Source organism: Leucopleurus acutus, assembly GCF_964270905.1.
Source record: "Leucopleurus acutus genome assembly, chromosome: 15".
NCBI classification, from domain to species: Eukaryota; Metazoa; Chordata; class Mammalia; order Artiodactyla; family Delphinidae; genus Leucopleurus; species Leucopleurus acutus.
The window spans coordinates 10,003,631-10,017,466 of NC_139157.1; the positions used below are offsets into that span (position 1 = coordinate 10,003,631).

Sequence of the window (13,836 nt, forward strand, 5' to 3'; positions counted from 1 at the left end):
ATGACTATACTACCCAAAGCAATCTACAGACTCAATGCAATCCCTATCAAATTACTAATGGCATTTTTTACAGAACTAGAACAAAAAATCTTAAATTTGTATGGAGACACAAAAGATCCTGAATAGCCAAAGCAGTCTTGAGGGAAAAAAACAGAGCTGGAGGAATCAGACTCCCTGACTTCAGACTATAATACAAAGCTACAGTAATCAAGACAATATGGTACTGGCACAAAAGCAGAAATACAGATCAATGGAAAAGGATAGAAAGCCCAGAGATAAACCCATGCACCTATGGTCAACTAATCTATGACAAAGGAGGCAAGGATATACAATGGAGAAAGGACAGTCCCTTCAGTAAGTGGTGCTGAGAAGACTGGATAGCTACATGTAAAAGAATGAAATTAGAACACTTCCTAACACCATACACAAAAATAAACTCAAAATGGGTTAGAGATCTAAATGTAAGACCAGACACTATAAAACTCTAGAGGAAAACATAGGAAGAACACTCTCTGACATAAATCACAGCAAGATCTTTTTTGATCCACCTCCTAGAGTAATGGAAATAAAAACAAAAATAAACAAATGGGACCTAATCAAAAACTTAAAAGCTTTTGCACATCAAAGGAAACTAAACAAGATGGAAGAATAGAATAAAATATTTACAAATGAATGGAAGAAAATATTTACAGAATGGAAGAAAATATTTACAAATGAATGGAAGAAAATATTTACAGAATGGAAGAAAATATTTACAAATGAATCAATGGACAAAGGATTAATCTCCAAAGTATATATTAATATATATTAATCTCCAAAATATATATGTAGTTCAATATTAAAGAAACAACCCAATCAAAAAATGGGCAGAAGCCCTAAATAGACATTTCTCCAAAGAAGACATAATGATGGCCAAGAAGCACATGAAAAGCTGCTCAACGTCACTAATTATTAGAGAAATGCAAATCAAAAGTACAATGAGGGGTTTCCCTGGTGGCGCAGTGGTTGAGAGTCCGCCTGCCGATGCAGGGGACACGGGTTCGTGCCCCGGTCTGGGAAGATCCCACATGCCGCAGAGCGGCTAGGCCCGTGAGCCATGGCCACTGAGCCTGCGCGTCCAGAGCCTGTGCTCCGCAACGGGAGAGGCCACAACAGTGAGAGGCCCGCGTACCGCAAAAAAAAAAAGTACAATGAGGTATCATCTCACACCAGTCAGAATGGGCACCATCAGAAAATCTACAAACAACTAATGCTGGAGAGGGTGTGGAGAAAAGGGAACCCTCCTGCACTGTTGGTGGGAATGTAAATTGATACAGCCACTATGGAGAACAGTATGGAGGTTCCTTAAAAAACTAAAAATAGAATTACCATATGACCCAGCAATCCCACTACTGGGCATATACCCAGAGAAAACCATAATTCAAAAAGAGTCATGCACCCCAATGTTCATTGCAGCACTATTTACAATAGCCAGGTCATGGAAACAACCTAAATGCCCATTGACAGACAAATGGATAAAGAAGATGTGGCACATAGATACAACGGAATATTACTCAGCCATAAAAAGGAACGAAATTGTGTCATTTTTTAGAGACATGGATGAATCTAGAGACTGTCGTACAGAGTGAAGAAAGTCAAAAAGAGAAAAACAAATATCATATATTTACACATATATGTGGAACCTAAAAAAGTGGTACAGATGAACTGGTTTGCAGGGCAGAAATTGAGACACAGATGTAGAGAACAAACGTATGGACACCAAGGGGGGAAAGTGGTGGGGGGTGATGGTGTGATGAATAGGGAGATTGGGATTGACATGTATACACTAATATGTGTAAAATGGATAATTAATAAGAACCTGCTATATAAAAAATAAATAAAATAAAATTCAAAAAATTAAAAATAATAAATAAAAGTAAAAAGATACATGCAAAAAAAAGAAAATATGGACATAAACAGATAATTTCAGAAGAATGGAAATTATTTTTTTTAAACTAATGTTAAAAAAACTAGTTTTTCAAATACAGAAATGCTCAAAATAAAAAATAAGGTATCAAAGAGGCCTCATCACAGACAGGACACAGGAGAGAAAAAGATCAGTAAACTTGAAGACAGACCAATTGGAATTAATCAAACTGAAACACAAAGAGATAAAAGAAAAAAACAGAAAAAAATTTTTAAAAATCCAAGATGTAAGGAACTATATAAAATGGTATCATATATAAATAAATGGAGTTCCAGGAGAAGAGGGAGAACAAGACAAAAAAATTTTTGAAGAAATAATGGATGAAAATTTTCCAAAACTTCAACATATCAATCCACAGATCCCCAAAGCTTTAGTAAACCTGAAGCAGGATCCATATAAAGAAAACCACACCTCAGTTATGTCCTCATTCAGCTGCTGAAACCAAAAAACAAAAGATAAAGAGAACATCAGCCTGGGGAAAAGTTCACCGGTTACATACAGGAGGAAATGCAAAAAATAAGAGCTAACTTCTCACTGGAAACAAAAGAAGCCAGAAGACAATGGGCCAACATCCTCAAAGTTCTGATAGAAAAAAACTGTCAAACTAGAAGTTCTATATCCAGTGAAAATATGAAGGCAAAATAAACATTGAAGCAAAATTAAAATGAAGGCAAAATAAACACTGTCAAAACAAAAACTAAGAGGACTTGTCACCGGCAGACCTGCATACAAGAAACACTGAAAGAAGTACTTTAGGTCATAGGGAAATAATACAGATGAAAGAAATAAAGAGTACCAGAAATAGTAAACATGTGAGGATAAATACAAAATTCTATTTAAAATTATCTCTATTTCATATATGTACAAATGTATATGTGTCTTAGATTTTATATGTTTGTATAGGTTTTATTTTAAAGTATATTTATTTTATGTATGTATATACATTTATGTTTCTTTTAAATACTACTGACTGCTTTTAAATAATAACATTACTGGACTTGTATCATACACAGATATAAAATATATGACAATAAGAGTTCAAAGGGTGGGAGAAGTGGAATTATAACATTATAGGTTTCTTTATTATTTCTGAAGTACAATATTACTATTTGGAGGTAGACTATTAAAGAGTAAAGATGCATATTCTAATCTCTTAAGCAACTACTAAAAATATACAAAGAAACATAGCCCACATTTTTTTAAAGGAAATAAAATGGAACACTAAAAATAGGCAATTCACCTAAAAGAAGGCAAGAAGGAGGAAAAGAGAAAAAACATATTAGATAAATAGAAAACAAATACCAAGATGATAAACTTTAACCCACCAGTACTGGGACAAAGGCAAAATTTGAATGTGGATTATTGTATCCATGTTAAATTTCCTGAAATTGATGCTAATACTGTGTTTGTATAAGAGAACACCCTTTTTCTTAAGAATTACGCGCTGAAAAATATGGATATAAAAGAGCATGACATCTGCAACTTACTCTTCAATGGGTCAGAGAGGGGAAGGAGAGAGGAGGAAGAGAGAGTTTTTTTAAATAAAAGATTTTCATTATTTTTTTATATATAGAAGAAAATTTTCTTTATATTTTTTATATAGAAAAATAAGCCAAACTAAACAACCTGTTGTTTGGGAATGCATACATTCAACAATCTTGAGGAAAATAGGGCAAGGCATTAATAATGACTAGCTCAGGTAGTGATGACCTCAGGGAGGGGCAGGAAGATGGGACAGGGCTGAAACCCAAAGGATATAAGTAGATTCAAAAGTCCTGATAATTTTTTTTTTTCAAAAGCCCTGGTATTGATATGGTTCTTGAGTGAGTGGTAGTTTCATGGGGGCTCTTTATACTCATGAAAAGTATTTTATTTCAAAATTGCATGTGTGTTGTTATATATAATCTTCTATATCAATCTAATATTATATTTTTTAAATGGGGGGAATTGGAGAAATACTAGAAGATTATCCAGTTTATAAAAATTAGTTTAAATTAGGACCAACTTTTATATTTAGTGAAGAACTAAACAAAAGCTTTAAGAAAGTCCCCAACTCTTACTTGAACCAACTGACATTTTATCAGATCCATATTTCTGGGTGTATCTAATTATAAGCATCTATTGACCACCACTGTTTTCCCTTTCCTAACAACCTGAGCTACAAAACAATGAACATACTTCCTTGAAACCCTTAATTTCTCTTGCTAAGACATAATAACTCTGCCTTGAATAAATTATGTGTAGCATTGTACTGCAAAAGAAAAATCTCCAGGTTATGTAGATATAGCCCAATAAATAATTGATCATCATTACCCTGTTATAGGAACCTACAAGAGTCCTTTCTGCATAATTTGATGTCAGTTCCCAATAGCTGAGAGAAGACAGTGAAATACAAGTAGTCAATAGAATCCTTAAAAGTCCTACTACATAAATTCAAGTATCCAAAGACAAGAACCTATAAGATACAAAATTACTCTACATGTTGGTGGTTGTTGGGTAACCTTCATATATACCACCGAGTGCTTTATCTGTTTAAAGTGTTTAGTTACAAAATAAAGGAAGGGCTTCCCTGGTGGCGCAGTGGTTGAGAGTCCGCTTGCCGATGCAGGGGACACGGGTTCGTGGCCCAGTCCGGGAAGATCCCACATGCCGTGGAGCGGCTGGGCCCATGACCCGTGGCCGCTGAGCCTGCGCGTCCGGAGCCTGTGCTCCGCAACGGGAGAGGCCACGACAGTGAGAGGCCCGCGTACCGCAAAAGAAAAAAAAAAAAAAGTGGGCTATATGTGTGTGTAAGTCAGAGAGAAAGAAATTGATAATGTTTACTGATCTTTTCAAATGGCAATTCTGGGGTGTGTGAGAATGAGGACATTGTAGGGAGTCTTTGATGAGCCAGCCCCTCAGTAAGTGCAAGGAGCAGTGAGATGTCTCCACAGCACTGCAACCAACTTCCACCCTTCCCTCTTAAACACAGCCATGTAATGCTGTCACTTTGGACCAGTACTACATATGTCGAATAAAAGACGTCTAAAGATAAATAGCCCCGCCCTACTTGACAAGGACTGGAGGGTTGCTTCAGGTTTCTTCTAGTTGCTTTCTGACTGTCTTCTGGATTCTGAGACGGCAGCTCCAAGGATGGAAAGGAGATGTGCTTCCTGCTTCTTGTAGGCTTGCCCACTGCCCTCGCTCAGGGTCTGGATAAAAGGCGCAAGAGCAAAGCTGCCCCTCGGACTCACGCCAAGGTCTCCGTTCAACTGCAGACTACACAGTTCCACATTTTTTCCGCCCTAATATGCTATCACTGTCATGCCTGCTTCTTAATCCACATACTCCGTCCTTCACAGGTTCTCAGAAAGGGGTGACCAGCGTCCTTGGGAGGCTATTTCTAAGTTCTGCTCTAATAACAGGTACCATTTAATAAGTGCTATGTATCAGACACTGGACTAAATACACTCCATTTAATCTTCACAACGTTTAAAGGTAGATATTATTAATCCCATTTAACAGACTGGGAAACCAAGACTTAGGAAAGTCAACTAATTTGTCTAAGGTCATACTTCTGGGAAGAATTTTGGGATCTGTCCTTCCGAAAGGCATACATGCCTGTAACCACTATTCTATATTTGGGGGAGGAGCAGCACAGAGCATCAGAAAGGTCACAGGCTTTCCAGCCAGAAGCCTGGCCACTAATTAGTGTGTGATCTTAGGTGATTATTTAACCTCTCCAAGCCTCTATCACTTCATCTTCAAGGTGAGAAAAATCATTCTACCCTGCCTTTCTTCCACGGTTGAAGAGAGTATTAACACCTGTTGCTGCATTCCAAGAAGTCCACTTCTCTTGAACAAAGTTCCCTGTCCATCTCTTCAAGGTCAGGAAGGAGAGGTGGGGTGAAGAAGAGTTGCAGGAAACGGAGGTCTAAAACTAAGTTTAGAAGTTATATGTCTTATTTTCAAATTTCATATTTGCCTTTGTGTTACAGTATGGAGAAACATGGACCCTCATGTTTAAAAACAAATTCTGCTAATATTAAAGTTATCTAGACATGAAATTAATCAAAATAGGCAACCACATAGTATATGCTCAATAAATAACTGAAGGAATGGCAGAAGGAAGGCAGACAGAGAGCAGACAAAACTGGCATTCTCTCTTGATCTCTCCTAGCCTGTTGGCATTTCATTTCCCGTGCATGTGACTAATTGGGGCTCTGAGTCTCTATCAAATTAATTTGGTCAAAGTTATTTAATTTCACTCTGGCATTAGCAATGGTAAAGAACTTAAAAGCAATACAGTGACAAATATTCTTGCTAAAGCGTAACATTCTATGATTTGAGCAGCCCTATGATTTTTTGTAACTGAGGCATCATGTTACGATGAGCCTATTTTCTTGAAATTTCAAATTGGCTAACTGAAGCAACACTCATGGACACCAAAGACACACATACATGTAGAACCGATCTAAAACTGAAGCTGCCGACAGTAGCTAATAAAATCCCAGTGCACATGTTTATTCCTACAGCCATCCTTTAACACAACGCTGACACAGAAAGATCCCTAACAACCTGCTAGTGAGGACTTTGGGGAACTCTTGGAAGAAACACACAGAGATGAGGTGAAAATGAACTTATGATGGTTTGGTTAAAAGCAGTGTTTGAAAGAAGAAAGTAAAAGTAGAGTAAAAGTAATAACGGCAGGGGACCCCTAACCATACAGTGGGGATTTGGGTGTTTAGGGAAAATGAAATAGTCACGATCCTAAATGAAACACACTTGTGGCTGAAGCTCTGCCACACAATCACAAAATGAATCCATTTTATCCATCTTAACACTGCTAGAAAAGCGCAGAGATGCCAGTATAGATCCATTCAAAACTCTGTTAACATGAGGAACGTAGTGAATATGCTCTACCTAGGGGAACACCTGTAATGAAGCCACCATTGGAAGGATGGCATTTCTGTTCTACCGTATGACATCACCATGTCAGTGCCGGGATTTATTATGACTCAGACTGCAAAATCACCCAGAACCTCTGGCCCCTTCCCCCAGTTCCCCAGGTCTGTAAGGACAAGAGGGTGGCTCTGGATGGGGCAGGGGAGCAGCAGCAGGAACAACAGGGCATTTCTCCCATCATTCTGAAAGCCTCTGCATACCCCTACCCTCCCGTTACCAGGTCCCCAGACAGACTCCACCAACTAGTCTCAAATGTGCACCAAAGTTAACCTTCTAGAAGAGACCTGGAAATTTTACATAGTCAGAAATGGAGTTGTTGTCTGTAAGAAAGGCTGGGGGAGTTAAGGAGCATATAGCTGAGATCTCTCTCCTCACCTGTTCTCACTCAATCCCATTAAAATTGTTCATCACAGCACAATGTTCAGACACAAAATGTTTCCCCTCAGAGTCAGAGGGCTTTAAGTGAAAAGTATTACATTGTCAAGAGATCATCCATTTCTGACTGAGACAGCATTTGGAATATCAAACACCAGGCACAAAATCAGAACCTATTAATACTTACCACAGACAAAAGTAAACATACACAAAAGCTTTTAATTAACCCTATCCAACAGAAGCAGAAAGAGTATCATGCCCCATAATAGCTAGGAAAAGCAAAGAACTCCCAATAAATATATTGCTTTTTTTTCAATGGGAGGGGGTAGTAGCTATAAGTTTCATTGAGCATAAGATACCAAGAATGACACAAGAAGCTGCAATGCAAATATTGGACCCAATAAGAGCAATTGAAGTGGATTCTGAAATGTGGTTAAACTACTTTATCTAATACTATTAACAAACAAGAAGATCTTTAGTTAGTTGGCAGGAAGATAGTTGCTATCAGCCAATTTGATTTTCCTGAATGGAGAAGACATGCATGCACTTTTTTCCCCGATAAAAGCCCTAAAGTCCTAAAGTTTTGTTTCTGGAATCATAAGTTACTATGCAGTGTCATACTCTTCCTGACAGGCCTACAGTCTCCTTTTACCTGTTCCCCAATATTGGGAGGGGAGGGGAAAGTGTTTGCTTGGAGCATTTTTTTCACTGAAACCTGTTTTTAAAGTGAATCGTTTAGAAACCTGATAGCAAATCAGAAATTGATCAAGAGTGAACATCTAAGGAGAACGAAAAATGAAATTATCCTTCCAAGCCACATGGAGTGGCCAACACTCTGAAACCTAAAATAACCAAGATTTCTCGTTAGTCAGGGAAGGTATGTAGAAGATTTAGTCAACTGAGCTTCACAAGATGCCCTACAGCTCGTGAGCACGAAAGGAAGTCGATTCTGTTTATCCTGACTTAAGGATCTGCCTCATCCCTGCTTCCCACAGAAGGCTACATCTGGGCTGGTTTGCTAGTCTCCAAACTCAGTAGGGCCCGCGCCAAGAATCAGTCACCTGCGAGGTGCCACTCAACCCTTGGGTGCAACAAGGCCGGCACACCTTCCAAGTGTCCTCTCTCCCTTCTCCTCCACTCCCTGAGCCCGACCCAGAACTGCATTATCTCCGGGGACCAAAAAGCAAACAGACCTTTTAAAGAAAAAGAGGGAGTGCGGGGTCTGTATTATCTAACAATATACAATAGATAAGGCTTCTAGAAAACGAAAGTAGCGAGGGGAGAGGGACAGGGATCGGGGAGGCGAGGGGTGCCAGGCGTCGGGGAGCTTTCGCCACCACTTACTCGAAGGCGAAGAAGAGTCCGCTAGTGACCAGGATGAGGATGAGAGTCAGGTAGAAGACGCCCGTCTGCCGGGCCATCATGATCCTCCCGTTGCAGAAGAACTTGTTTCTTCCCGGGAAAACCTCCCATTTCCTCCGGGCCGCGATTTTCTTCTTCTTGTGGGGCGACTCCATGGGGGAGGAGCTGTGGGTGCTGATCTGACTGTACTCGCAGTCTTTCATGGGCCCGCCGCCGCCGGGAGGCATCCACGAGGGCAGCCGGCTGGGGGCGCACACCCCCAGCAGCCCCCCGGCCGCGCGGCCCCCGCCGAGCCACGACCGCCGCCGGCCGCCCGGCCGCCCCCAGAGCCTCGGCGCCGCGGCCCCTACGCGGGCTCCCGGCTCGGCGACAACTTTGCCGAGGACACCCAGGTTAACCCTTTGGGGAGCCCAGCTGTCATAGCCGGATCCCCTGCCTAGAGGTACGGTGCTCGCCCGCAGCCCGCGGCGGCGGTCCTCAGTCGCTTCCAGCCCGCGTGCTGGGGCTCCGGGACCCCGCGGGGCGCGGGGGGCTGCCCAGTCGCCCCAGTGCTTGCCGTGCGCCCTCCCCCTCGCACAGCCGCTCGCTCGGCCCCGCAGCCCCCGGCCCTCCGGCCGCGCCTCGGCTCTGGCCCGCCGACCCCCGAGCGCTGCGCCCAGAGGCGACACGAGGCGGCGGCCCCGGAGCCGGCTTCCTCAGGAGCCACTTCTGCGCCTCGGTCAGGTTTATTCTAATCCTTCCTCCCGGCGGCGGATCCTCCCCAGGAGAGAGCGATGGAAACTGGGAGGCAGCTTGCGGCCCCAGCAACCCCTCCCAGGGGTGGGGAAACCAAGCACGTTATTCTGTCAGGAGCGGGCTCGGCGACAGCCCGGGCGCTGCTCGCGCGGCGACCCCGCGCCGGCGCGCCTGGCAGCCGAGCCGAGTCCGCGGCCCCCGCGCTGAGCTGCCGGGGCCGCCTGGGCTGAGGGTCGCGGCGGCGGCTCGCGGGCTGCGCGGCCAGGGGCTCCCTGGTTCCCTCCGGCCCCATAGGAGCCAGGCCCGGCGCAAGGAGGGCCGCCGGGAGCGGCGGAGCGCGTCTCTGGGCCGCGGGGCGAACGCCACAGACACTTGTTTGCGAGGATGAGCCCCGGCGCGCGCGCCTCGCTCCGAGCTGGTCCGCCTCCTCCCGGCCCGGTGGGCGGCGGCCGGCGCCTCGCCCGCCGGGCTCCTCCTCCGGCTCCTCCTTCTCTCGGGCGAAGCCCGCACGGGCTCGGAAGGGTCCCCGCCCCCGTGCCCACCAGCAGGGCAGGCGAGGCCCCGGGGCGGGCGCTGGACTCCCTCCGGCATCGCTCAAGGGCCTCTCCGGCCGGGCACCCGATGCCCCGCCGCGCGCATCCCCACAGACTTCCGTCCGCTCCCCGGCTTCTCCCGGTTTATTCCCGGCGGCCGCTGCCGCCTCGGGACACACATTTACGCAGCAACACGCAAACCCATTCTGGCGACTCCTGGGGACCCGAGGAACCGGCGCGGAGTGGTGACCCTCCCCTGCCCGCCCCGACTCTTCCTCTCCCTCCCCCAGCGGGGCGCGTGCTCGAGTGGCGGGGGCTCTGCTGCTGCCCGGGAGTGGGTTGGGGGTGCCCCGGCGACAGGATGGGGAGGCGCTGCACGAGGCGGGCCGGACTCCGGGATGGGGGCTGCGGGCGGCAGTCTCCGTGCCCGGCCAGCTTCCAGGCTTCCCGCGGGGAGGAGGGGACAGCGAAGCGCCCTGGGTCCCTCCCGGAGGACCAAGCCCCGTGGCAGCCAGGCTCTGCGTGCGTTGCTGCTTCCCCTGCCCTTTCTCACTTCTCCGACACGGGCGCTCACAATTTGCTCGCTTTATTTCTCTCCTTTCCCCCCGCGAGCTCCCACGGCGGCAGAGGGGCCACCCGCTGTGCTCTCCCGCCCCGCCCGACTGTCCCCACGGATCTGCTCGTGCGCTCGGCCCTGGCTTTGCAGCGGGGGTCTGAACCCTCCAGCCGTAGGCACAGCCGGTGGGCCGCGAGAGCGAAGACGGGGCGGGGACGATCGGTTTTCCGCGCCCCAATTTCCTTTCACGGCCTATTGGGACGTGTAGTTCTTCCTCTCGCCGTCCGGCTCCGAGAGGAAACGCGACTAGGGGACCAAAAAACTACAAATCCCTGCATCCTCCGCGACGAGGGCGGGAGAGGCGTGGTGCTGAGCGTTCTGGTGCTGTTTGGTTGGAGATGGAAACCAACAAAGGGAAGGGCTGCGGTTCTGCTGCGCCTTTTCGGTGCTGGGCGCTTCACACGTTACGCACGTTCTTTATCTAATCTTCACGACAACCCTGCGAGGCACTATTGTATCCAGCCGACTACTTGCCAGAGATCACAAACCGCCCGGGTGGTCGAGATGGGATTGAACCCAGAGCCCTGGGAATTTCACTCATTAAGCGCTGCCTAGGTGAGCGGTGTCAAAGGGAGATGAGATTGGTTTATCCAAGAGAGGAAAAGAACTAGGGCCAGTTGGGAAGAGCTTCCTGTAGTAAGGAAAAAGTGGTGGGAATGGCAATTCGAGTAGGACATGAAATTATAAGGAGTTATGAATAAAAATGGTATTTACCAGGATCCATCATAAAGCAGGTTAGGGGAATGGGTAGGACCTTAGTTAGAAATGGGTCCGAATGGTTTTAGATATTGTATGACCAATGAGCACATTGTAGGGACAATTCAGTACTCTGCGGCTGTACTGATTTTTAAAAAAACAACTGGCAAACCTCAGACAATTCAAATGAAAACTCTCCCATGCTCTCCTATCCTTTAGCTCATGGGATCAACAGGATGTTATTTGATTTATTTCAAGCACCTTTTCTCCAGGTGTCCAGTTAATATACTAAATACCTTGACTTGGTTGCTTGAAAAAAAGACTCCTATTCTTGTTCTCAATTAAGCCCTTAATTTTTCTGGCATCGTGGTTATGCTTTTTAATAGTCCTTCTCTGTTAGAGAAACATACAAAAATATCTGCATGTGCTTTAAAATAGTCCAGCCCATCCACCCCAAAAAAACATGAGGATATAGATATTGGCAAACTTGAAAATTGTTAATGTTGGGTGATAGATATATCTTTATTAGTTATCTGTGGCAGCAAATTATCACAAACCTAGAAGCTTAAAACAACACATTTATTATCTCAGTTTCTGTGGGTCAGGTGTCCAGGCACTTGGGTCATCTGCTTAGGGTCTCACACCTGCCATCAAGGTGTTGGCTAGGCTGCATTCTCATCTGGAGGCTCAATTGGAAAAGAAACAGCTTCCATGTTCACTTGGGTCACTGGCAGAATTCATTTCCTTGCAGCTGTAGGACTGAAGACCTTGGCTTTTGCTGGCTGTCCACTGGAGACTGCCCTCAATTCCTAGGTGGCACCTGGCATTCATGGGCCAGCACGGCCACTTACTTCATCAAGTCAGCAAGGAGAGTCTCCGGAGCAAACCTGCTAGCAAGATGGAATCTCATATAACACAAGGTAATCACACAGGGGTGACATCAAATGTGCCGTACTCTATCCGTTAGAAAGCAAGTCACAGGGGAAGGGATATTACAAGGGTTTGAATACTAGGATGAGCGGCTACCCTAGGGTTTGTCCACCACCGTGCACAAGAGGGTCCATGCTTATGTTTGAAATTTTCCATAATAGAAAGAAATGAATTACATCTTTAAAAATTATCTCTAAATTTCCCACTGCCAGCAAGTTTCTAGATAAGCTGATATGATTGTTTGCAGTTGTCTTCCTAAGAATTCCTTGTTTCTTCCTACTCCATGTTTACTCAGACCTATGGCAATTAGCTTAGGACATATACTTAAATTCACTAGAACCTGGCATGACAGCCATGGATTTTAACTCACCACCTAAAAACTACTCTGTAAGGTGTGATAGAGTTTATTCAGTCATTTCTCAATTATTTAGGGGTGTAGTTTGTGCGAAGTATTTTTTTTTTGCAGCAGGGATATAAAAGGATCCAAGATAGAAGTTTATATTTGGGGGCTAGAGGGAGAAGTGGAGAGAAAAAACAATAAATGCAAATAAAATGCACACCAAAAAAGGGAAATAAATGACTAAATGATAAGACAATTTCAGAGAGACGTGACATGAACAAAAAAACAGAGCGGGGTTGTTGGATAGAGAGACTGGGGTGGGGTGAGAGACCTCCGTGGAGGAGACGCTTGAGCAGAGAACCAAATGGTAAGAAACAGCAAGTACAAAGACCTCAAGGCAGAACAAGCTTGGAAAGTTCTAGGGGTGCAAAGTAAACACAGTCTGGCTGGAATGGAGTGAGGGACAGGATGAAAGCTAGAGGAAAGGCTGGGTGAGGCATCTGGAATCTATTCTCCGTGCACTGGCAAGTCACTTAATCCGTGACCACCATTATAGTAAGTGTGGAAGGGTCAGGAGGAGAGTAACATACAGTATTGCCCTCAGGAATATATAGCTTCCAAACTTTAATGCTAGAAGGACCTCGGTGCATCTAGAATTATAGACCAAATCATTTGTTTTTTATATGGGAAAATTTGAGGCCCAGAAAAGGAGTTACCTGCAAAAAATTCCTTGAGAATGCCTCACAATAACAAATAATTCATAAATGAACCTTGAATTGAAAGAGTGCATCCTCTGATTTAAAGCTTCAGAAACCTGATAACTAATGATTATTTAGTGCCCGTCATGTGCAAGGCATTGTGGTAAAGAAGTTGAATATGGCAGAGAAGCTACAGCCTAGTTGGGAAAGCAAGATGGAGACACGTAAGAAAGTAAGTAATGGAAGAAAATTATGTAATAAAAATCACTATCATTTCTGGAATATCTTCTTGTATTAGGCAATATCCTGATTCTTTACACATTTAGCTTATTAAATCAAAAGGACAACCTGACAAGGTAAGGAAGGTTACCTTTCTTTCACAGAGGAGAAAACTGAAGATCAGAGAGGTTAGGTGATTTGCCCAAGGTTTCATAGCTGGTAAGTAACGGAGTCAGGATTGATGGCCAGGTGTGCATGTCTGATTCCACTACACAGTGGAGGAGTATACTGTGTCTGACTCACTGCCAACTGAGTAGGGAAGAGCATCTTGATTTCAGCAGAAAGGGAGATCTATGAGGCCTAGACTGTAGCAAAGTGAGATCCAGGACTCTGACAATATGATAGGCAGGACAAGAGGGGTT

General features: G+C 44.7%; 1 protein-coding gene across 2 annotated transcripts in view; it reads right to left on the reverse strand.

Moving 5' to 3' along the window:
• Positions 1 to 8,980, reverse strand: part of ZDHHC14 (zDHHC palmitoyltransferase 14) — a 276,048-nt gene extending 267,068 nt beyond the window's left edge. For both annotated transcript variants that reach the window (XM_082855817.1, XM_082855816.1), the window contains exon 1: positions 8,630 to 8,980. In XM_082855817.1, coding sequence (XP_082711943.1) covers positions 8,630 to 8,874 — 245 coding nt within the window. In that variant the 5' untranslated portion in view covers positions 8,875 to 8,980. The remainder of the gene's footprint in view (positions 1 to 8,629) is intronic.
• Positions 8,981 to 13,836: the final 4,856 nt, after the last annotated feature.